The sequence below is a fragment of the Sabethes cyaneus genome, chromosome 1, assembly GCF_943734655.1.
Source record: "Sabethes cyaneus chromosome 1, idSabCyanKW18_F2, whole genome shotgun sequence".
Lineage (NCBI taxonomy): Eukaryota > Metazoa > Arthropoda > Insecta > Diptera > Culicidae > Sabethes > Sabethes cyaneus.
The window spans coordinates 62,160,028-62,186,477 of NC_071353.1; the positions used below are offsets into that span (position 1 = coordinate 62,160,028).

General features: G+C 37.8%; 1 protein-coding gene across 1 annotated transcript in view; it reads right to left on the reverse strand.

The window, feature by feature from the left end:
• Positions 1–21,386, reverse strand: part of LOC128743817 (homeobox protein Nkx-2.1) — an 84,508-nt gene extending 63,122 nt beyond the window's left edge. Inside the window, exons 1-2 of the mRNA XM_053840494.1 lie at positions 21,109–21,386; positions 20,726–20,961 (exon numbers count right to left, since the gene is read on the reverse strand). Of these exons, the coding sequence (XP_053696469.1) occupies positions 20,726–20,961; positions 21,109–21,386 (514 nt within the window). The remainder of the gene's footprint in view (positions 1–20,725; positions 20,962–21,108) is intronic.
• Positions 21,387–26,450: the final 5,064 nt, after the last annotated feature.

The following is a 26,450-nucleotide window of genomic DNA, read 5'->3' on the forward strand; positions in this document are numbered from 1 at the left end:
CTACATTTTCCGAAAAGAAAACCACGTGGAGGAATTAGGCACAACCTTCTTAACATTGTAAATCAATAAAAAGCACGACTTTTATTAAGAATGATTGCTATTCTGTATTATTAAAATTTGTAAAATTTCACAACGGTGCGCCAAACATCGTAGTAGCCGATGCCCTATCATCGTAGCATACGAAAGTGCCATTTCTCATCGCTGTCAGTTTTGGTCATAGCGCGTTGTTTTCCGAGTGTGATTGAAAATTAATTTAATTTTATTAGCTTTTGCTGTTACTAAACTATCAGGTACGTACAAAAATTAGTCGCATATTACTTACACATAATTACAATATTTTATTTATGTTCTACAGAATGGCTACACAGCGAAAGCAAATTTCCCGTAAATATTGCTCCAAAGAAGATTTCACGTTGTACCGAGGCCATCAATACCGGGGCAACGGTTTACGCAAGCTGTAAACAGTTCCGGATTTCGATATTCACTATTGTCTACAGGAGAAGTTGGAGAAAAAATGTAATCCGGACTACAATCGGGCTATCAAAAAAGAAGAGCAGCAAATTGTCGACTGGTTAAAAGGTATGCAGTATCTGGGTTTTCCTGTTTCCCGATATGCACTTCTGCTTAAAGTTAGTGAGTACCTGACATCAAATGAGCGGATCACGCCGTTCCGGAATAGTCAGTCAGGTAAATACACTTGTAAGTAACGAACTTTATTTGGGACTAGCAGCGGTCACGAGAGAACACGTTGCAAAATTGCGGTCGTACTTCTGATTAATCAATATTCTTTCATGATCATTATTCTGATCCCAAAAAAATCCTTAACATTATTCGAGCATATTAAGTATGTTATTCGTTTTCAGGACGTTTCATGGTTTTATGCTTCGCAATCCCGGATTTTCTATCACACCAGAGGTCATATTGGAATCCCATATGAAGCAGCGTGCATTAATTACGTACTTGATACGCTTTCCTCGGCAATCAAGAACCAACTATGGATTACACGAACCAGTGCTTAGTATGTGCCTGGTTTTTAATTTCTACCATAACATGTTTGATTTTAATGTGTCTCGTGAAAATAATAAGCGTTCTTTTAAAAGATATTTGTGTTAGTTCAGTTGTCATTAGGATTACATCTTACTTGTTGACCAGAATTAAATAAATAAAAAAACAATTTTAGTATCTCTGATTTCTTCCTTACCCTTGAAAATGCTACCTCCGGGAGATTTTCTCATGCCACAATGTTAATAGGTACCTTCACTTCCTTCTTGGACGCATTATGCAATTACTAACCGTTTCTAATTATTTTTAATAATAAAATTCAAATAAATAAACGTCGTGATGTATCTTTCGTTGCTCACTTTGAATATATTTTAAATTAAGATTTGATTTTTACAAATTAGTCTTTGGTGTTTCAGTATACATCTATAATTGGTACACATATAACGAAATGCCAGAAACACTACTACTATGATTGGTACATTGCAATGATATTTTCAAATCAGATTTTAGAGACTTTTAAGCGAAAAATCCTTAAAACTGAAGCCTGATTCCTTTTCTACTGAGCTCAGATTAATAGAAAACTTATAGGTATTATACATTTTGAGTCATAGTTGGATATTTATACGTAAATTTGTCGTAATAGATGACATATCTCCACCATATTTGGTACATCTACCCTAGAACAACATTCAGTTTCCGTATGAAGAATCTGTTAGGTATTGCCCCAATACTTGAATACAGCATATTCTACTAATCTTTGACATAACATTTCCAAATCTTACGTATGTGATTGGAGTATAATACGTACAGCTATACGACATTTTTACTTATTGGGTGCTTACATGTGTAAAGAAAGCAATTCAGCAACAAAAAAAACTTTAACGATATTTGAACGATGAACTGGGAAAACGGTTTACCATCAACGAGAGTATCTGGTAACAGGATTAGGTATTGATTCCTTCGAAATTCTGTCGAATCTGGTCTGTGTGAAAATGCACTTTGTATGTTTGCTATAAAAACAACGTTGTCGTGTGCCGATAAGATGGGTAACGACGACGTGACGGTTCCTTCGCCCCTCCATCATTTTAGCATAAATTCGATGCCACGCACATACCCCAACAGACGCTGTTCAAAGCGGATTTTCAACGAATCATTCACAAGCTCTTGCGCTTGGTAAAGTATTCTAAATTTGTTTATTCCAATAGACGTTGCCGGTGTATATTGAACAAAAACTGACAGCCCACCATACATCGATGGGTTTGGGTTTTCCGTTCGACCTAATTGGGATACTTGTACTCGCGAAAAAAGAGAGAACCATGACATGAAATTGACGAATGAGTACCAGTCAGTAATTCATCAATTTACAGACCGCTAAACAGCAAAGGGATGAAAACGTAGACTTGAATTCACTATGAAATACGTACATAATCCAAAGGCCCGGTATACGAAGCTGAAAAAAGATAATGAATAGACTGGCACTTTTCAAAACAGCCAATTGGGCCGAACCGTATTGAACTGTGTTCCTGTGAAAGCGTTGTTTAATGTTCCTCGAATGGGCTACGAGCTGCAGGAAATTCGAAGAATACCAATAACCGCTTTATGTTGACGTTCGGTAGCAAAAACCTGCTCACTCAAAATGAAAATAACAGAAGAAAACCCCTCATCACAAGTGCCTACCAACGAATCAGAGCTGTCTGATTTGTTTGCTGGTGGTGAAACAAAAGATTTTTATTACAAATGCCTAATAGTAACGAGACTGTGAAGCCTAAACCCATCTTTCACGTACTCGCATTGGACCTATACTGATTTGCTAGGATTTTCTGTACGAATAAGGCTAATATACAATTTCTTCAACAAAGGAGTGGAAAGAGAAAAAAGTATCCGATTACCATATAAGTGTACAGGAATGCCATTAAGAAGTCAAATTGACGTTCCGAACAAATACAGATCCTAGAGAATGTGAGCATTATGCGAAAGCCATAGCTTTTAGAGAAAAGGACATTTGAAACGATGCGTAAACTTGGTAAACTATGAGGAAAGAGTAGAGACGTTGTTTCGTAGAAGAGTTCGTTTGCTGTAACGAAATACTTTTTTCGTACGACTATTGTAATGATTTGAATTGGCCACAGAGCGCCGTTCGTGTGGTTGGAAACAAAAACGGAATGTAATTGGAGAACGTGTGAATAGTTGTGTAAACACACATAATTGAGCCACTTAGAAGGTGGGAGAAAGCGATCTCTAGCTGTTCCACACTTCCTGGAGTTGTTGTACCTACATAAATCCTGCTACCAGTGCATTAGCTTTTACTTTCGCGGTTATGCAGACACCGTTTGTATATATGTTTTATTTGAAAATTAAACACTGGAGTGCACCAAGATAGAGGAGAACATATTTTTAGCTCAAAAAATTACTATTTATTATTTTATTAGTTGATGTAATGATGATGTTGATTAGTAACATGATAATTTATGCGAGTTCGGCAAGTTTTATTTAATAATCACTGAAAATATGAGTGTTGTAATAATAACGTGGAAATCTTTTCACCCGGTGTCTGCATAGTAATTCTGTTCCCAAAAGTATTCACCAGCAACAATATAGTTTAGCTAATTCAAATAAAATTTATTATGATATTCGAGCTGTGGTCGAAATTGTAATTGTCAGTACAGTAGGATTTCGATTTTGGCATTACTCGATTTTGGTGCGTATTTGTTTTTGGCAACACAAAATATTTCACTTCCCAAATTATGTTAAATCATTAATCAGTTTTCACATACATGTTCTAAATGACAAAAAATAATAACGTAAGCATGTGCACAAAAAAAAGTTTGTAATAGTGGAACGTTTGTAAAGGTAGTATTTTTATTGACGTAGCATTTTGTCTTACTGCAGAAGGACGAATGACTTACCGGGCTTTTTAAACATAACACGGTGTCAAACGTTAATTAATGATGCCTAAATCGGTGGATATGTAAAAACTCATTTTTTTTATCGCTCATATTATTTCTAGCATGAAAATACGTTTATAATTAGTTTTTTCCCGAAAACTAGAATTTATTTCTATTCGACTGGCGAACACACGGTTTTCAACGCTTTTTCATTCTCTGTTTGGAAATTGATTAAAGTTTTGAGAAAAAAGCATATAATTTATATTTGAACTACCCAAGTAACATTTTTGTTGTATAATAGCTTTTCAAGCACTTGTTCCATGAGAATCAGCTGTACAATAGTTTATTAAGCTATTATACAACAAAAATGTTACTTGGGTAGGACTGTACAGCATAGCATAGCACAGTTTGAACGCCTGTAAGGACGCTTGGGACTAGCAGATCATTCACAGTGTGCCTTTTTCTGACGATCGAATTCTTTGTAATGATCAATAGCAAAGCTGGCCACGTCCAATGCAGATCAATTTAAAAAGGAAAAGAATGCTAGTCCAACCCTTGCTGCTACTAGAGACCGAAGAATCCTCTGCTGCAGAGGCTCTGCAGCATTCACAAGTGTCACAGGAAGGAGTTATTGGGAAGCAATTAATCTGGATCCACCGAGGCAGGTGGTGCGATCACTGTCATTCAAGCTCGCGTACGATTTGAGGTTGTGTTTTGTTACGTGCCCATTGCGAAATTGGTAGTGGAAATCCGAATTACATTTTTGTTATACAGAACAAATAAGCCATGTAATTTATGCATTGCATTCTCTTTAACACCAATTTTAAGTACAACTTAATTATTAGTAGTGGTCTAAAAAATTACATCGCAGCAGCACCCAAGTAACCACTGAGCACTGAATTAAGCATGAAAACTGCTTTATATTGGCGAGTTACATGTTACCAGGTATAATCCACCATTAGGGGTAGTGCGGGTAAGACCGGCACCCCTAGAGTTTTACTAGGCAGCATTAATTAATTGTGTTATTAAACATTGAACATGTTAGTATTCATAATTTCAGATATTTTAAAACAGTTCGAGCTTATCATGAATCGTCAAATGTCAAAATAATAAACAAAACAAACGCGAGTGCCACCGATGTGCAGCTCGATGTAACTTTTCGCGAGTAGTTTTTAAGCTTTAATTCTAAGAAGAAGTGGTGTGTGGTGAATGACCCTTTGGGTTAAACCACTCTAAATTAAAAAAAAGTTTCAAACTAAATTTCATTATTGTACATATTCTTACTAGCATTGTTTGTCATCAGTGAGATTTCAGTAGAAATAAATTAGAGTAGTAAATAAGCATAAGCATAAGCATAGGATACCGCTCGTGTGCTGCTACTCCGTTATTGACCAAGACCGATGAAAATTGCAAAATGATGGCTGGAAAAAGCATACTTGGGACAGCACGCTATTTTTCATTGTGCAACCTTATCAGGTCCCTGCATGCTGATCAATACCGACGCCGGCCACGTCCGAATGCGGGTCCTGGTGGGATGGAAAGGAATGTTAGTCCAATACTTGTTGCTACTAAAGACCAGGGAATCCTCTGCATCTTCACAAGTATTTCGGGAAAGGAATTGTTGTTAGTAGATGGGCGGAGCTAGATGGATAATGTAAGTATGTAAGCATCAGTCATATGAGACTAAGCTGGATATTCGAAAATTTTCTTGTAAAGTCAGTAACTACGAAAATTAAGATATAAAAAATACCTTTTTAACAAATTTAATACAATACCAATGGTGCTTATATACAACCATAATTTAATTTATATCGAAAAATACTATGCACATGCAAGATTTACGGCTCAAAAACCACGTAACAACTTGAACTTATCCGCGATCAGGGAAATCAAGGATAATGAAACGAGCCAATATAGTCCCTAAGTTGATAAGCATTTCCTCTTACCAACGCTAATATGCAGAGATATAGCGCCCTACACGCTTAAATAAATTAGAGTAGTAAATGTATGAAAACCGCCTTCTTAAAAAAACATGTGCTGTGGGGGTAAGACCTGCACCCTTCGAACTGGGTAAGACAGACTACATGCAGGCCGCCGGCAACGCTCATTCTGCGATTATCTCGCCCTGAATCATCTTGACCTTATTTAAAGTCATTTATAGAGAAAAAAGATGTTATACATTGTTGTGGTAAAGCCTTATTATGGCTGCCGTATATACATCGTATTTTTGGTTATCGTCTGATTAACAAATCAGAAAACTGGCCGCTTTCCCGGAGGTTTACGGTACTTATTGGGATCTGATCATTAAATTTCTAGGTCCGTGACTTGATTTTCATTATGCTTGTCATAAAATTCTGGTGTGACTTAAGGTGCCACATGATGGGTTTAGTTAAATTTAAATTGCTTCCATTCTCATATTTGTGTTCACGGTTTCGTATTCCGTATTCTGCAGTAACAACGTATTGAACATTTTCACTTTTCATTTGGAAGTGACCGCTTACCAATCGGTTCAGTAGTTATCAAGTAAATTAATTGTCAAAATAAGATGCCGGTCTTACCCCCAAGGGGTGCCGGTTTCACCCGCACTACTTGATAAACACCATATTTTAGGCTGTTTCAAAAATTTACAGTATTTTGTAAAATAGCCGGTCAAAAGCACTGACAGTCTCATAACTTATTGAAAACAGAATAAACACTGATTCTGTGAAGAAAAATTAGCAATATTTGATCTCAGATCTGACAAAATGGTCATTTCCCTTAGGGTGCCGGGCCCCCTCTACCCCTATCAATGCTGAGCAGCTTTAAAATAGCATTCTCAATGCTGAATTAAAAGTTAGATGAAGCACTTAGATTAGATCTAAACTCTTGAACCACTTTGAACCAACCATGCAGTTTTTTTGTTTGAAACAAAAATTTTGTTCATGAAAATATATTCGCTGTGTTCGGATTGGCAAGAAGAATGCAGTGAATACACTTCTGTCAACAAAACCCAGCTTTTGGGCCCAAAAACTGCTTCCGAAATTGGGCACTCCGACGAAAAGTTAATGACTGTTCATTCTCATTAAGGTTATTGAAAACATTCTCCATTACTATCCATTGAATGTATGAACTGTACTTATTAGCGTTTACAGCATAAACAACCTAAAATTTAAAAAGAAGAAAACTTATCCAATTTAATTCTACTATGTATATTTTATTCACGACAGATACGTATTTCGCCTACGACTTGCAGGCTTCCTCAGTGTCTATTTTCGAACAGACGCTCCAAAAACTTCAGTTCAGCATAAACAAGTTATTTTCAATGCTTCATATTCCGCTATATTGTCTTGATCCTCCTCATACTAATGCTTAACGTGAAATTAGTCGTCATCGATTCTGCCAATTTCAAAAGCATTTTTTTTTTGTTTGAAACAAAAATTCTGTTCATGAAAATATATTCACGGTGTTCAGATTGGTAAGAAGAATGCAGTACATTCTTATAAACAGAACCCAGCTTTTGGGCCCAAAAACTGCTTGCATAATTGGGCTCTTCGACGAAAAGTTAATGACTGCTAGTTTTCCGTTAAGGGCATTTTAATATTACACTAATGTCATACTGTTTTGAAGGTTCTTTCCAGATTTGTTTTACAGATTCAAAGCTAAGCTTTTAATTCAGGTACAGTGGGATTTCGAATTTGGCATGGTTCGATTTTGGCTTGGTTCGATTTTGGTATGCCTCGATTTTGGCAACAAAAGTATTCGTTTTTGGCAACATAAGGTATTTCACTTACAAAAATATGCTTAAATATCAATCAGTTTCTGCAAACATGCTTTAAATTACGAAAAAATGATGCCTTCAGTATGTTCATGAAAAAAAGTCATGTGGTTTCGAACAATAATATTTTTATTGCCGTAAGACTACGTCTTACCGCAGGGTGTCAATAACTTATTTGCACCGGGCGGATAACTCTTGGCGGACGTTTGAAACATAAAATGGTTGCAATTGTTGATTAATGATATTTAATCAATTTCTAGAGCATTTACATTATATTTGTTTATATCGAAAAAGGGTCTCGATTTTGGCACGGTTTCGATTTTGGCAACATAGACGATATGCATTTGTTGCCACATTTATTTATTTATTTCTACAAAAATCACGATTTCGATCATCAAATGGCTAAAAAGTTTTGCAGAAATGTGATTTCACTTAATGCTTAAAGCATTAAGGTGAAATTAGCAGTCATCGATTCTGCCAAATTCAAAAGCAGTGTTCTATTCTTGAATATATATTCGCCAGCCACGTAGCCAGAGGTGGGGGCCAGGAGCCGTATCTTGGCTCCTAATACATTATATGCATAACTTACTGCTTGTAAATATAATACATTACAATACATTTAATGTATTGTATTTCTAAACGCAAAAATATGCATATAAAACAGTTAAAATTAAAATTGGGCCCCCGGGCCCCCCCTTCTGGCTACGTGGCTGATATTCGCTGTGTTCAGATTGGCAAGAAGAATGCAGTGAATACATTTCTGTAAACAGAAGTCAGCTTTTGGGCCCAAAAACTGCTTCCGAAGTTGGGCTCTCCGACGACTGCCCGACTGACTGATAATTTCCCGTTATACCAATTTACTAGCGACTTGTCTCATTAGAAAGGTAATACATATAAAATACAAAGCGCTATTATTCAGGACAGATAGCATCCTAGTTGATCTCGATGTACGACATTGGCCTAGCAACCCAGTCGTCGTGTGTTCGAATTTCGACTGGGGGAGATTTAAAGAAGCTATAATAAAAGAATGGCCAAAATATCTCACTCTGTGCCGTTTATCTGTCAGCATTATAACCAGATCCTCTTTTCGTTAGCTGTTTTGCCTGAACTTCAACCATCGAAGTGAGGATCTGGATTAATTCAGGGGTGAAAAATAATCGCCATATCTCATATGTCTGCTGTGTAAGTAATGATACTGATTCGTTGTAGTGTAATATTTTGTTGCTGGCTAATTTTTGGAAGAATTTCATGGTGATTAAATGATCGATTCGCCATGAAACGTTGGTGATGTTGGTAAACAAATGACGTCATGTTGCTTTTGATGTTGGTTATACCATATACTTTATCATTCATATTCCTGGTTTGATGATGCCAGGTACTAGTGAGTTATTGAGCTCGTGAGGTACTAGCTCACCGTAATTGTCCTATACACTAACATTTGACTGCGAAGTCTGTGGAATAAAAAAATCAGCATGTTAAATTCCAAAAACGAAATATAGCACCAGGACTTTTTGGAGCAATTAGAACAGTTCCAAGTAAAATTATAGAGTTTTATGCTTTTCGTGCAATCCGTGAAGCCACTTTTCCAGAACGGGGTACCCAACTTTGGAAAGTCAAAAATATCTTATTTTGTTTTATTTTTGCATTTTCGGGAGGCTTCTAACTACAGAAATGTTGGGCCAAAAGGATTTTTCGATATCTAATTTCGTTGCAAAAATTATGAGGTCACCTCAGTGCATTGCTGTGGAACCATGTTATAAGAAAAGCATGTGAAAATGCGTTGTCTAAATTGTTACGTAGTCGTTTTATGATATCTTAGTTTTTCAATTTTTTACGAGCAATCAATTGTCGATTTCTGATGAAAAAATACCTTTCTTTAATTGGAAAAAATGCCGCCATTTTAGTAATTTTTCGAATTTTCAAAAACCGCTACGTAATGATATTCTCTCCCTCAATATCCCGCTGATTCCCGACATGCACCACCAGCAGAGACCCAAGTAACAATTTCAGGCTGATCAAACGCTTTTATAGCCGGTTTTATTCAACCTGTGGCTGAACTATGGTTTAAGTTTAGAAATAAAAACCTTTTTTCAGCTCTTAAACATCTAAATCTGGTGATTTTATCAAGCTTCAAACTTGTCAAAAGCTGCTTTCGAAGCTGCGATGAAGCTTAATAGAGGTTTTTTGCGCGCTTTTAAATAGCCAAGTTGCGCAATGCTGTCAATTCTATTTTTAGAACGAGAAATAGTTTTGCAATATGCTCTTCCAGCCGCTTAATCAACGTCTCATCAACCTTTATGCAGCCAAAAGAAAATCTATTTTTAAATTTAAAAAATGGAACGCGTCTATTTTATTTTGCCGTGAACATTGTCGAACGCGATTATTCTTCATTTCGGATAACTTTAATTCGTATAAGTAAAGCTAGCTAATTAAAAATGCATGTCTTTTTTCCGGGAATTGAACCCGCCATCTTTTGATCCATAAGCACTCACCGTATGATCCGCCCCATTTGCATCTGCAGAAGAGACAGTAAGAATATCTTTACACCTGAAGCCTAGCCCGTCTAGCGTGAAGCAGTCGATAATGTCGATAACTGACAAACTTTTGCTGTCAGCCGAATTGCGAAATTCTATGACCTGACAGTATGTGTGCTGTGAGCCGAAAGAAAACTTGGTAGAAGTTTGTAAAGCCACTTTAACACCCTTAAGCAGACTTCAAGTAGTTTGAAAGCTGTAAGACAAATGAAAGCTTGCACTCTACATTTTAACACCTTTAAGCAGCCGTAAAACGGTTTGATGTTTATGGCTGTTTAGAAGCAGATTGTTTAGCAGAAAAATCCACTATTAAGCTTTTTTGTCAGGTTTTGGGAGAGAACTGGTTTGAAAAACTTAAAGTAGCTTAAACATCGCTTATTTAAACACCATTTGAGTGCTTACTTTATGCAGCTTTGATCGCCTTAAACCAACCCGTAAACAGCCATTGCTCTTGCAATTCAGCTACCGTTGTTACTTGGGGAACATCCACGCCCAGCTGGCAACAGTATAATAGCACTATTTTGGCATTAAAAAATCCCAACACCTAACTTTAATTCCAAAATCCAAAAGAGCTTAACAAAAATTCAATATTTTCAATTTTCATTTTCAATTTCGGCCTTCCACAGTAGGCTTTCCCTTTAAACTAAAACAAAAAAGCGTTTGTAAAAGAAATTGTTGAACTGTTTATTTACTACAGCAAATATGCGGCATTTAACAATATTTGTCAGTGTACAAGTTACCGAAAATGTAAATGTATATATTCAATTCTGAGAAATGGCTATGTCAATCACCAACGAACCGACATGACATCCCATACATTTTCTTTAAAAAACTTGTGTCCGAAAATTTGAATCAAAATACGTTAAAAAGTAACACCATCTGCACATCGGATCGCTATTTATCTTGGAAAAGTAGAGAACAGGTTTGGCAGAATCCCAAGTAACAACGGTAGCTGAATTGCAAGAGCAATGGCTGTTTACGGGTTGGTTTAAGGCGATCAAAGCTGCATAAAGTAAGCACTCAAATGGTGTTTAAATAAGCGATGTTTAAGCTACTTTAAGTTTTTCAAACCAGTTCTCTCCCAAAACCTGACAAAAAAGCTTAATAGTGGATTTTTCTGCTAAACAATCTGCTTCTAAACAGCCATAAACATCAAACCGTTTTACGGCTGCTTAAAGGTGTTAAAATGTAGAGTGCAAGCTTTCATTTGTCTTACAGCTTTCAAACTACTTGAAGTCTGCTTAAGGGTGTTAAAGTGGCTTTACAAACTTCTACCAAGTTTTCTTTCGGCTCACAGCACACATACTGTCAGGTCATAGAATTTCGCAATTCGGCTGACAGCAAAAGTTTGTCAGTTATCGACATTATCGACTGCTTCACGCTAGACGGGCTAGGCTTCAGGTGTAAAGATATTCTTACTGTCTCTTCTGCAGATGCAAATGGGGCGGATCATACGGTGAGTGCTTATGGATCAAAAGATGGCGGGTTCAATTCCCGGAAAAAAGACATGCATTTTTAATTAGCTAGCTTTACTTATACGAATTAAAGTTATCCGAAATGAAGAATAATCGCGTTCGACAATGTTCACGGCAAAATAAAATAGACGCGTTCCATTTTTTAAATTTAAAAATAGATTTTCTTTTGGCTGCATAAAGGTTGATGAGACGTTGATTAAGCGGCTGGAAGAGCATATTGCAAAACTATTTCTCGTTCTAAAAATAGAATTGACAGCATTGCGCAACTTGGCTATTTAAAAGCGCGCAAAAAACCTCTATTAAGCTTCATCGCAGCTTCGAAAGCAGCTTTTGACAAGTTTGAAGCTTGATAAAATCACCAGATTTAGATGTTTAAGAGCTGAAAAAAGGTTTTTATTTCTAAACTTAAACCATAGTTCAGCCACAGGTTGAATAAAACCGGCTATAAAAGCGTTTGATCAGCCTGAAATTGTTACTTGGGATGTCATTCACTAACTATGTGTGACCGACACGAAGAAACAAAAACACACTAGGAGTATAGGAGCACAAGTGAATGCATAAAGCCCTTTGTAAAAATTACTTTATGCTTTGTTTTTGCAATACACAAAGAATTATCGGGTAAGAATATTGGAACTTACAGATTTCCGTTGAAACAAACTGAATTTGGCATAAATCTGTCTCCCGGACCTTTGCATATCTCTCTGCTGTTTGACATAAGCGATCGCTCGCTTGCAAGCAAGTGGTCGTTTGCTTGCAAGATCTTGTGAGTCAAAAATGAAACGCCCGTGTCATGTCAGTTCGTCAGTGTCTCAATTACGCTTATATATGAATTGGAATATATTTTACAGTACCACCTCGCTAATCCGACAAATTCATGACCGGATTGACGAATTTTGACTCGATAATCCGGCAGTCAAACTAACGTCAGTGGGGTTTACAAATGTCGTGTCGTGTCCAGACGTAAACGACTCCGGAACTTTCCGAAAAAACTGTCGTAAATACGCAATAAGTTCATGTTGTACTAAGAAACGCTCTATTCATTCAATAAAATACTGTTAAATTCTTGTTTAGCTTACAAATAAGCGCAAGAACGTTAATCTATTGAGAAGAGTGATGAAAAATGGAGCGCCTGGCAAAATTGAATGCAGTTATAAAGAGCACTATTTACCATTTCCATTTAGTTGGAATGAGTAACATATTGACTCGAATGAAGACCCCCAATCAAGGTAGTGTTCGGTTGAAAGAAGCTAAGCACAATCCTTTTTAATTCGGAATTTTCCGGATTAGCGAGATCCGGACTATCGAGTCGTCGGGTTAGCAGCGGGATACTGTATATTATATTAGTATGGCATTGCAATGTAGTGTACTACAAATTACTCAAGCCTCCATATATTTTGATGTAAAACCGATACTGAAGTTGAAAAAGGACAAATTAAAAATTTTATAGCGTACTGAGGGAGGAAGCAGGGTGTTTTGTGTCATAATAAAATCAAACCGGTAGTAAGAATTTCCAATGAGTTCATTATTATATATAATTTTTTCCATGTACATATACAATTTGAGGAAAGTATAATTAAAATTTACAAGTGTTCCGATTTTGTTAAAACTAATGTAGTCTTGCAGACTCACTTTACTCTACACTTTACTTTACACACTCACTCAAACTAAACACGATCCATACTTCATTTCTAGTTTTAAAGGAATTATATTCGCAATTACTTAAGTTTTTGTTACGAGATAAGTCTTACAGTTCAGATAAAATAGTTCAAAACTTTTATTTTCAGTGAAATAAATATCCATGTTCTATGGTCAGTTTATCATACTGTTACATCGTCAAATACAAAATATTGTTTTTATCTATCATAAACAGAGACCAATTGATGGCCAACAATTCAATAGTTCAAAATGTAAACAAACCGATTGAGGGTTTATTTTTGTATACCAGCCCAGAGAAAATGACCTCAAATTCGGTTTGGTAACATTACAGAGACTATAGATTACATAGGCACCGAGATACTCAAAATCCGCTAAATTTTGAAACAAAACGGAGAGTACCATCATAAATAAAGGTAACTCTCCACTTTCGCTCAAAATTTAGCGGTTTTTCAGTGCCTCGGCGCTTCTGTAATCTATAGTCTCTGTAGGTAACATATCGGACTTCGGCCCTGTTGAATTATTGGTCTTCATTTGTTTTGTGCATGTGCATGCATTCGTTAACCCGTGGACATTAGAAATAATCAAATTACAGAGATACACGGAAGCCGCCATCTTAGGACCCAACAACGAACAGCGAGAATTGTTAAAACGGGAGCCAATTGAACACGCTTACTGTTTACATAAATATTTGATTAATCAGTTTTTAAATAATACTGCAATCAACATAAGCTTATGCCAACACATCTCGAACATTGTACTCCGACGCATTGCGTACGAAACTTGGCAGTGCATTTCACATTTATCAAGTTGAGAGATATATCGCTGGATGGCGTAAAATTAATGTAAACAAAATAGAAGCAGATACTGTTGAAAACAATAAAACAATCAAGTCATACTACTAACATTTTGCAAACATGCACCATGTGCTGGTAGTTTTTGTACATTGTTTGCCTTATCATTGGCTTTAGTTTCTGCAAATTTCTGGTCTCTGACGATTTCTAATGCGTTGACAGAGCTAACGTTTATTTGGGGGGGTACTGTAGCATCGGAGCTTCGGCATTTTTTTCTAAACCGTTTTATTTCGTCGTCGTATTGAAATTAAATGTACAACGCATGGGATCTTATTACAGTGAAGCAAATAAAAATTGTTCTGAAATTTTTATTATCCATAGTTATCTAACTCTAGTTTTTTTTTTAATTTAGAAAACTGAGTCCATTTTTCTAGGCGGGCTAGATTTATAAAAACTACAAGGTACAGCCCTAAGGGTTGTTCGAAAGGGTGACGTAGGACTATATCAGATCATTAGATCACAGACTAATGTAAACTGCATTTCTGGCATATGTATCTTTATAAAAATCTGTGAGTGCCATTGTTTAAGTGAATGTTTAAAAGAGAAGAGCGAAATATTCAGATTCAGTTCGTCATTGAATGCAATGCTGGCTTTGAAAATATGTGGACGGGGGTTCATAAGTACAACGCCTGCAACCATTGAGACATAGAAATTTCTTTCAAAAATCACTTGTGTGCATCATAAAGGTTGAAATAGTAATGAATGACCAGCCCACAGATTATTGTATTTAATATGATTATGCGTAGCTTGATATGTTTCAATATTCTTACTTTAACTCACTTGTTGCCTTTGGTTACAAATAACATTAAAGCCAAAGCACGTTCATCGCAAATATGATGTGCCATTCGAATCTCCTTCACGCAGAAAAATAAATTGTAGATGCAAAAAAATTCTGTATAAATTCAATAAAAAATATTGTTGACTGAAGGCTAACCCAGATATTTTTTTGATTCTAACTGTTTGAGCGTTTATTTCAACAATAAGGTTTGTTATTCCGAATAATAGCTAGTTTCTATCAAGGAAAAAATTTTAGAATCAAAAATAAGTATTTTTGGGTTTATAAACGATCTAGTAGATGCAAAAAGAGTATGAATTAAATTTAAACAATATTTTTTTGATTCAAAAATATGATTCCAGTTGAACTCAACAACAGATAATAGTTGTTTCAAACTATCATCATTTTTCTGCGTGTTCTCTTTTGATATGAATGGCACCAAACAAGTAAGTTAGTGGCGTCGATTCATTGTCGTTTGCTCCGAAAAGATTTTACTAGTTTACTTTCACAGCTTACCGTTTGTTACATATCAGAAACTATGGAACATACGCAAAAATTTCTGTTTTATTTGTATAAGAGTCCTTATCTTCCTACCACAGGGGTGAGGAGTCTCAAACCATCATAAAATAAATTCATGCCTCCAAAAACCCCCACATGCCAAATTTGTTTCCATTTGCTTGCTTAGTTATCGAGTTATGAAGGAATTTGTGTTTCATTTCTATGGAAGCCCCCCTCTTAGAAGGGGAAAGGCTCTCAGTACACCATAGAAAAAAATCCTGCCTTCTACAACCCCCACATGTCATTTTTGGTTCCTTTTACTTGATTAGTTCTCAAGTTATGAGGAAATTTGTCTATTATTTATATGGGAGCCCCCTCTCCTAAAGAGGGGAGGGGTCTCAATTCACCATAGATAAATTCTAGCCTTCTGAAACCCCCATATGTCAAATTTGGTTCCATTTGCTTGATTAGTTCGAGATTTATGAGTTTCTATTTAATTTGTATGGGAGCCCCCTCCCTCTCTTAGAAGGGAAAGGGGTCTCAGTACACCATAGCAAGAAATCCTACCTTCTAAAACCTCCACATGCCCAATTTGGTTTCATTTGCTTGATTAGATTCGAGTTTAGAGGAAATTTGTGTTTTATTTGAGAAGCCATCCAGCCAGGAAAATTGCACCATCCAAAGTGCGATATCGCTCATATAAGTGATATTTTGCAATCAATCGTTTCGGTATCTTCAGCGCAATTTTTCGTTGTATTCCGAGCAATAAGTGCGCCGAAGAGACCGAAACGATTGAAGCTAAAATAGCACTTTTATGAGCGATTGCGCACTTATCGATTGGACAATTTTCCTTGCAATTAGCAATAGCATTTGAAATCTTTCAATCCTACGTTACACTTCTATTTTCGTTTTCACAAAGTGCTACCCAGCCCCAGTATAGTAAACAAAGACGTAGTCCTACGTCAAAAATCTATCCTAGGAGGCGGCTAAGCCTCCATAGTTCAGCCAATACTACAATATGCACGAGTTGGGTACTTTCTTAAATTTGAGAGCATGTTTTTATTCCTAAGTGATCAGTACATTCTTTTCATTACATCCTAAATAGATTATCTTATACTATTTTTTGACGTAGGACTACGTCTTTGTTTACTATATTGGGACTGGGTAGCACTTTGTGAAAACGAAAATAGAAGTGTAACGTTTGAATGAAAGATTTCAAATGCTAATAACTACTAAACTACTAAACGAAACTGAACAATCTATATGTCGTTGGATAGATAAAATGACCAACAATTTCATGGAGGGTTTGGAGAGCAATTTTCAGGAGCGCGTAAGAGGGGGATGGGGTCCTGTAGAAATGAAACACAAATTTCCTCAATATTCGAGAAATAATCAAGCAAATGGAAACAAATTTGGAATGTAGGGCTTTCAGAAGGCAAGAATTTTTTCTATGGTAAATTGAGACCCCTTCCCTCTTTGGAGGGGGGGGGGGGGGGCTCCCATACAAATAATATACAAATTTCATCATAACTCGAGTACTAATCAAGGAAATGGAACCGAATTTGACAGGTGGGGTTTTTTGAAGGCATGAATTTATTTTGAATTTATTTATTTTATTATGCTTTCAGACCCCTCACCGCTGTGGTAGGAGGATAAGGACTTGCATACAAATAAAACAGAAATTGGTCATTCATTACCATTTCAACCTTTATGATGCACACAAGTGATTTTTAAAAGAAATCTCTGTGTCTCAAAGGTTACAGGCTTTGTACTTATGAACCCTCGTCCACGTATTTTCAAAGCCACCATTGCATTAAATGAAGAATTGAATCTGAATATTTCGCTCTTCTCTTTTAAACATTCACTTAAACAATGCCACCCACAGATTCTTATAAACATACATATGCCAGAAATACGTTAGTCTTTGCTCTGATGATCTGATATGGTCCTATGTCACCCTTTCGTACAACCCTTAGGGCTGTATACCTTGTAGTTTTTTAAAATGAAAAGATAGGTCATACAAATTGATCTATCCAATGACAAAAACGTAGATGAAGACATTAGGTAGACGAAGGCATTTTGCACTCAACTTAGGGTTTATTTCTAATTCCAGTCATAGTAAGTAAAGCTGCCCTAATTTTCATCATTTCTTGAATGAATTTAATGAATACTTCAAAAGTTCTTGTGCTGATTTGACTCAAACACACTTACCTCCCGATCCGTGCATTTTGAATTCACTAAAACGCGATTATTAAAGTATTTTATTGAAATTACGCAACTGACTTTATTTCTTAAATTCGTCCTACCGTTTTAAAATCCGCCCATCAAAATTTTTCATCGTCCGAACTAAAAATCATAATAATGTTTACGAAATTGGCGCGCATGCAAAAAATTCTGCTGGTCCTGCAAGTTTGTGAGTTATTTTCATTTTATGAATGACCTTTTGGACAAATTACTGATAACCTTCTTATAGTGCTGGCGATGCTTATTTGCAGCTGCTTATCGATAAGAAGAATTTGAATAGAACTTTGGTTGCCAATCTACAACAGCTGTGCAATTAAAAAGCAGATAGGGTACAAGAGGGTATTTTCAGCAGGTTTTTAAATTCAGCCTGTTTGCCTTTTCTTTCGCCAATAAAAATACTTTACCGTCGTATAATTTTAATATGTTATAACTATTTTCTCAAGACTGTATGTAATCTACTATTTTTTATTCAAAGAACGTCAAAATCACCTGTTCTTCCACTAGAACTAGGCCATAGGCCGAAAAAATAGATGCCATCGCGTAATGGGCTGAAAATACCCTCCCGTGCCCTATATAACAAAGTGCAATAAAAAATGTCAGATGCCAATAAATGGTTGATTTACTGCTTATGTTAATGCTACCTGGGTCATTTTCATATGCATGTTTCTATAAAATGCTAATCAAATTTTATCAAAATAATAGCCCTTACTGAGTTGAAAAAATTATTGCATAGACAGACGCAGACATAGGGGAAGATGGTATCATGTGTCCCCTAAGACATATACGCAGATTTTTGCATTTATTGTGCCCAATAAATGAAGTTTATTTGTCAAACAGATGTTTCTACGCGATATGTATACGCGAAAATGTGCACATGCTATTTATATGCATGTCATTTTCATGTGTTCTTCTAGGCGGATTTTGTTTATATGTGGCACATGAAAATCATATGGATTTTCATATGGAAATTTACCAGTAATTATGTGCAGAATATTTTAAGTGAACGTTTTTTCTAAATCAGAGCAAATCCAAATGCAACTAACGAAAAACCCTACTATTTGATGGATCTGGCCCTACTATGCAAGTATGACAGTTGCCGCACGCTGTAAAACCAAACTAAAAATAAAATGGATTTTAAACAGCTTTCGATGTAATTTTACGTGTCGTCTCCAACAATTATTTTTTTGGTTAGAATATGTGAATGTGCGGTTGTTGCGATTCGACTAGGTGAAGTGATGTTCTAAAAAGTTATCTCTGGCGAAATGTATTTAATGTTTCTCCCAATAAGTAGAATGCGGTCAATATTCCCAATTTGTGATGGTGCAATATTTTACGCCATTAATGCATTGAAACTATTTATTACATTAACTGTTGATTTTAACCGCTCAGTTCGCTCTTCGAGATACGATGCTGGTCTAACAAACCGGTCGCCGTATGTTTGAATCTCGGCTGGGTGGTGCTGCTGAATGAGTACGATCGTTGCACTAGCCCCGTAATTATCTTGTACTTTAATAACTGGCTACGAAGTCTGTCGATAAAGAAGGGTAATGCCTTAAAAAAATGTTATACACGAGGCTTTGTATTGATTTTGCCAACAATCAATGTAAAATGTGAGAAGAGCATTGGCGGAACTAGCGCTCATTTCTAGGTGTGGCTATAGCCCCGGCATTTTTTCGACCATTTTATTGGTCGGCCAAGTCATTTTTTCAAGGGGGGGGGGGGTAAATCTCTCCTAGGGGGGCTTATCTCTCTCTCTCTCTCTCTCTCTCTCTCTCTCTCTCTCTCTCTCTCTCTCTCTCTCTCTCTCTCTCTCTCTCTCTCTCTCTCTCTCTCTCTCTCCGTTTTTGTTAATATTTTTTGTTTTGTTTATGCTTGCCTTGTTTTGCTTAAAATGACGTCGAAACAAGAAGCATTTCGAGAGCGCGTTGTACAGTTTTACGAACTGCCACAGAAATCTCGGCAAAAAGTATACGGCACAACATTTAAAAAGCGAATATGTTGCGCCTTCGACTGTTTACCATATCCTGAGATGCCCAACAACTATTCTCAAGCAAGGTAGTGGAAGACCAGCCAAAGACATCATTCTCTTTCTCGTTTCTTCAACAACAAGCCTTCTGGTTTGATTATCAATTAAGATGCAGCAGATCAATGTTTGAAGAAAATTTTGATTCCGTTTCTACAAAAACATCATGCAGATGGACAATACGTGTTTTGGCCGGATAAAGCATCATCCCATTACGCCAAAAAAACACAATCGTTCCTGAATACCCATTCGATCCCGATTTTTACCCAAAAACCACGGCCCGAAAAATCTGTCTCTGTGTGCCCAATCGAAGATTTCTTCGGGATTTTGAGTTCCTTGGTGTACAAAAATAACTGGAGAACCACGAATTGCAAAAAGTTGATTGGTAGAAACAAGAGATGCATTCGCAAAGTTGACATGACGGCCGTACAACGCTCCTGTTTTGTCGTCAAACGAAAGCTTCGCCGAACAGCCGATTACGGACCGTTTTCAAATGTACACTAATTCTTTTTCAATAATGGATAATGTATCTTTAATTTCGGTAGATCAGATTTTCTCCATGTATCTTTGTCTTTTTTGACAGCTCGAGAAAAAAATTCCAAAATTTTAGTTGTCACCCGTTAGTTATGAGATAAAATATGAACATTATTAAATTTCCGTGACAGAAAAAGATAGAAGCGATGAACAAAATTAGTTTTTGACATACCCCTGGACCATCCAAAATATCTCCGGTGTCCACCGGCTACTGCGAAGTTTGGATTCTTTTAGAAAAACTAGAAAAATTTCCCCGTCGAATGCAATTGATTTCTTCTAAAGTTGTCTTATTTTGTAGAAGTTATGGTCGTTTGAATATCGTCTAAATTTTGCCTGTCACGATCATTTTGTCTTACCCCTGTATGTACTATGTTTTTTAAATAAACAATAATTGTTGTCTCACTTAGATAAACTTAACTCTGAAACACCAACTATATTTCAAAAAGACCTACTTCTATACTGTGGTTGTACGATTTAGTTTTTTTTGTACTTACTTGCAAATCGTGGATCACTGGCAGTTGAACCGTACCAGCCTGCGGCCGAATTTCGCATATCGGAGTAGTGTCCGGCTAATGAAAGATTGTCCGTTGGACCGCAGTAGCTCTGTACACCTGGACTGTGATATAGCGGTCCCATTGCGTACGGGTTGGCCATACTGCTTGCTGCTGCTGCTGCCGCTGATGCTGAGTTGGAACCGAGGGCACTTGGAGAGTTGACACTGCTTCCGCCGCTGGAATTGGATCTGCGCGTTAGTAGATATCACAGTTGTGGAAAGATTAGGTGAGAACAAGCAAGATAGAACGAGAAGATGAAATTAACACAAATGAGAAGTATTTATAAGACTGTTGCTCCAACGGAGCTGGGATTTAATGCTAACCTATAAGGAGACGGTGGGTTAGCACTTAGTTCCAGTTTGCGATATTCTTCGATTGGACTGAGAATGTCGGTGACGCTGAATGGCGTCGAATGGCTGTGTAGTGAATTATGCTGAAGGTTCTGTAGGTGCTGTAAGCTGGTTAAATGATGATGATGGTGATTCCCTTTCGGTGATAAGCTCATAACCAGGTCAACACCATTTAAATCGGGTAACAGTCCATGCTCTTGTTCTGAATCTTCTGGATACACTCCAGATACACTGGATAGTGTGGTGGACATGTACCGAGCGTAAATTTTGAATACTGTAGTACGCTGGCAATCACCAACGAGCTATGATAATTAATGGACGATAATAAATACACTAAGTTTCCGGATGATACCGATAAATCACTGGCCTGTCATGTCATGGAGCTTCATTCGCCTTCGGAAGTCATTTGATTTAGCTGTTGTATGGAGTCACTGACACTTCACTGAAGGATCGACCTTGACTTGGTAATCCTTGAAACTAGGCCAACCGCCCAGACACCGACAGAGAGTGTGTTTCAGGAAGTATAAAATAAGCAAGCACTGACCATGAGTGCTCTTACTCTTTGCAAAAGTATCAATCAAGAATGCTTTCGTGACGATCAATGGACAAATACATCAGGCACTGTACACTTATTCCGTAGAGTTACGATAATTCAGCACTTGAACTTAAGTCTTCCACTCGAGGTAGTCCCCCGCGCTTGTGACGACCGGATCGCACTTTGACTTGGCAATTGCAATCTAGTGGCAATAATAACAATAAATAACCGATTGATGAATGATAATGGACCACTTTGGGGGCACCGCACTACGACACGCGCGCTAGACACTAAACACAGGACCAATTCGAATCACAGCGTTTCACGGCAATTCAAAAACCCGTCGAGAACAGTACAGAACACGCTTCACTCTGAAGCTGCCTCTGGAAGTTGGGTCGTAACAACACACTCCGTCACGCTGTGAAAGAGCGCGAAGATACTCCACTCGACACGGATCCGTCAAATGTATTAAGAGGTCTACAATATACTGACGAGTATGCTTTTTACCATTGCATCTGATAGCTCTCTAAAAACTCTATGCCGCGTACTTGAAAGGAAGTGATGAAATACACAAGCTACTGCAGCTCACTCCCTTGCGTTGCATGCTTTTCCTGCTCTAGCAGTCATTCATTGGTTTCAGTGGGACAGAGCGCACACAGTTGTCAAACCGTGCCAGTCGACGGATGATTTATGACCATGCACTAATACACTTTAAATCGTTTTACAACCAGACTCAGCTGTTCAATTGTACTCTTTTCGTCGTTCATTGAGCAATAACTCTCCATTTCATTCCCACTAACGCTATTTCATTTAGCATTGGTGGCATCCATTGCGCGCGTGCACTCACACGTTTTTTATTTAGGCCACACCTCCCCTTTAATGTATTAGTTGTCTCGCTTTATTCATCGTTATTGTGCTCACTTTGTCGATCTCATCGAAAGCGAAGGGCTCTCTCTCTTGTATGTCTGAAGCGCTCTCGCTTTTTATTCTCTCCACTCTTATTAACCATCCGATTGGTTTTCGAGTGCCCTTATCAAGACACTCGAGAGGCGTGTCTTTTCAATGACAACTATCCAACCAAAAATTGTTATTGTGTTTTGTGTTCGCTCTTTTCTCTGTTTTATGCCTTCCGCTGTATGCTTTCCTATCCTCTTCGTCATAGTGAGGATGGCTGTAGAAAGCTTGATTGTCTTGAACGCCTGTAGGGTTCCTCTATCCTGCTCACACGCTTGCACTAGAAGTGGGTTCTGTGCGATCTCGATGATGATTCGATTTATGCGACTGTGAAGAGTGAAATATGTGTGCAGTAACAATTTTTCAAGAGTGTGTAAGTGGAGTAATACAATAAAGCGCTCCCCGTTGTCGCAGCAGATGAGCGTCGCATTGTAGAATCCAGAACGAGCAGGCGCGAGTCTAACAGGTAGGTGCGAGTAAGAAGGAGCTTATTTTGCAATTGCTTGTGCTCACTCGTCTCTATTGTTTTTCTTTCGCTAGCGTGATCTGGTTTGTATACGGAAAAAGCAAGTTGACTTTTCAACTGCATGGCTAGCGTGGAGAAGCAGTTTATCGATTTTTCTGGCCACAAAAACAGTGATTCTTTGCTGTTTGAGCTGCTAATATTTTAATTACAATTCTATATGACTAGTTTACTGGAATTTGCCGACTGTAACCTCATTAGACGGCTGATGAGATGACACTCGAATCCTAAGTCATCAACACTACCGTCGGACGGTCACACGGTGAAAGTGAAAAAGGATACTCAAGTGGACACTCCACACGCGAGTCTTATTCACATCATACAAGTGTGGCGTTCCATGGTTGATGTTCGAGATTGAGGAAGCGACGGATGCTGGGGAATGGTGTGAATAAAACGATAGACGTCCACAGGCCGGTAATGAGCACCGTTGGCACAACGGAAGGTACACAAGTTAGTTTCAGCAGACTCAGCACAAAAAAGTAATGCAGTCATACGCTTGTCCGCTACCCTGTATTCAGGCTATCCTGCTTCCTTTTTCTTCCCAATTCTGGCAGTGTGTTAGTAATTGGAATTTGTTTCTCACTCGTTGCGCTGAAGCTGGGCCAGCGCTGCTATGGCACCGGAACTGCGATACCAGTGGGTACTATTGGGCAAAGATGGAAAAGGCACGGATGACTGGCGATCGGGCAATGAGATATGAACGAAAACTAGGTGTCAATAAAGTACGCTTGAGCGCGGTCTAGCGAGCTTTGGAGTGGCCACTCTTTCTCGTCGTTGAGCGCAGAGTGCACACAGCTTCAGAAGTTGGATGAGTTTTTTTTTATTTTGACTGGCTACCTCTGGCCTTTGGCTGGACTGACTGGCCATGGACGGTAGGTTGTAAGCAGCAGTTTTTCATTTTTTAATAATGGCTTCATTATAAAAGATTTAGCGGTCGCTTCGTTTTCGGCGAAATGAATTTTGAGGATACTACATTTGGATATTAGTATCGTTCTTTTATGCCAGCTTTTTCGTACAGTTTCTGATGCGATGAAAGGCATTTCAAAATATGAATCAGATCACAGCATGTATATTTGAATTTATGGCAAGCCCAATTTTAACGCTACCTTGTGGTTGATTAAATCATTTCAAATCACTATCAGCGAAAGCGAATGAATCCGTTCAAATGCAGTCCTTGAATGATGTGATAAGTACAAGACTTGGATTTTTCTGATATCTTTTTACAAAATCAGCATCACAAACAATCACAAGCAAAATTTATTAGTTATTTCTGAGTGCAATAATAAAATCTCAAATAAATGAAACAGGGAAAGGTTTGTTTATTTTATCAGAAATTCTCTAATTGCTTTGATAAGTACGTGAAAACTGTTTCACCTTTATTATAACCGCTATCAACAGTCGGTTAGGTAGTTGAGAGTGATTTCGCAAATCGAAACATGGTACCTACATATTAACATGACAACACAATAAAACAATAATTCTTATATTTATTTCGTGTAGAAAAATTCAACTAAGAGCTAAAAAAATTCTTTTACTTAGGATAAGCACTGTTGACTGTAGCTATCAAGTTCTCTCGAGCTGGTGCGACGCGGTGACATAATATGAGGTGGGTATGCGCGGAAAAGAAAGAGCAGTTGCATACACACATACATTATTATAAGGATGGGCCAGAGTGGTTGATCCCATTCATCGTTTGCCGGGTTGAGTGATAATGATGCCGTCGATGTTACGATGAGATCAGCAATGTTCCGCTTTTTGAAGTGTCGACGAAGCACGCCAATACTACAGATTAGAGCCACTTTCAGTTCCAACGCTCTTCTTGTCAGATTTTAAACAATTATTAAGTGCTATTCTTGCTCAAATTCTTTTTAACGGATCGACCGACAGTACCTATCTCTTTCCTTTTTCCGTATCTTCTCCTTCTGAGAGAAGCAAATAGTGGAGGTCACAGTCAAAGCGTCAGTTTAAATGTGTTTTACTTTTTACAAGTTGTGTAATCGGAGTGTCCGTCGATTAAATGAAGGCGGCCGCGATAAATATGACTGGTTATTTATGCACGTCTAAGAGTCTTTCACTCTTGCTTTTGGCCGGTGTAAATGATACACATTTCACCTTTAAAAGCAGCGATTGTTTAACATAGACTCTGTTACCAACCAGTGGACAACAAAAGATTTTGGAGTTTAAACGGTAGCCCCTTCAAGGTCTACATCATTGTTATCACCGCAAAATTCACTAAAATGGCCGTGACTTTTTTTATCTTTCAAATCTATTCTATTTTATTAATTTCTACAGATCGTGGCTATATGCCAGGACCGCAGGGGCATGCTCTTTTTGCATCGATTGTGCTATTTCGAGTACCACACCTCACTTACTTCTTACTTCTATTAACAGAGAGCCGGGGTGTCTGTTCCCGTATCAAGAATTCCTGCCCACTGCACTTAGTCCTGGGCTTCTCGTCGACAATTCGTTGAGCGTCTTGATATACGCCAGTTGGCCTTAACCTCTTCGTGCCATCTTGTACGTTGGTTCTCTCTATTCCTGGTGCCGGTGGGGTTTTTGAAGACAGCGGATTTCTCTGCGCAGTCGTCCGGCATCCTTACGACGTGGCTGACACACCGTAGTTTCTCAACTTTCGCCAGGTGAACGATGAGAATCTCTTCAAATAATACCTGCAACTCATGGTTCATACGACCACGCCACTCTCCGCTATTCGTGTGTACTCTGCCAAAAATAATCCGTAGTTCCTTTCTTTTAAATACGGCAAATGTACGTATATTTTAAGAGGTGGCGGGGTTTTGATTGCGGTTCGTAATCGGCTAATCTTTTCTCGTTCTACAGTTCGAGTTGATGAAGATATCGAGCAGTTGTGGATAAACGTAGATGGGAATGGAAGAACAATACATGTTGGTGTAGCATACGTCCCTCCTGATCTCCTGATCCTGATTGAAGTAGACGTAATTAGAAGGCTTATTAAATCAGTTGACGCTGTTGTAAATTCCTCCGGAATGACTGATATGCACTGGTTGTTTGGCGACTTTAATCAGCCCGGTTTAACATGGTCCGACTCGGGTGCCGCCAACATAGTGTTCCCAGATCCGCTTAAATCAACGTTCTCAACCTCCAGCGTAGCCCTCCTAGACGGACTTTCTCTACTGAATTTCAAGCTACTGAATGCGGTTAAAAATGTGAATGATAGAACACTGGATCTTCTTTTCGTCGATGAAGATGCTGCACCGTGTTGTGAACTTTCGAAATCCGTTGAGCCCTTAACCCGCATCGATCCGCAGCATCCTTCTCTCTATG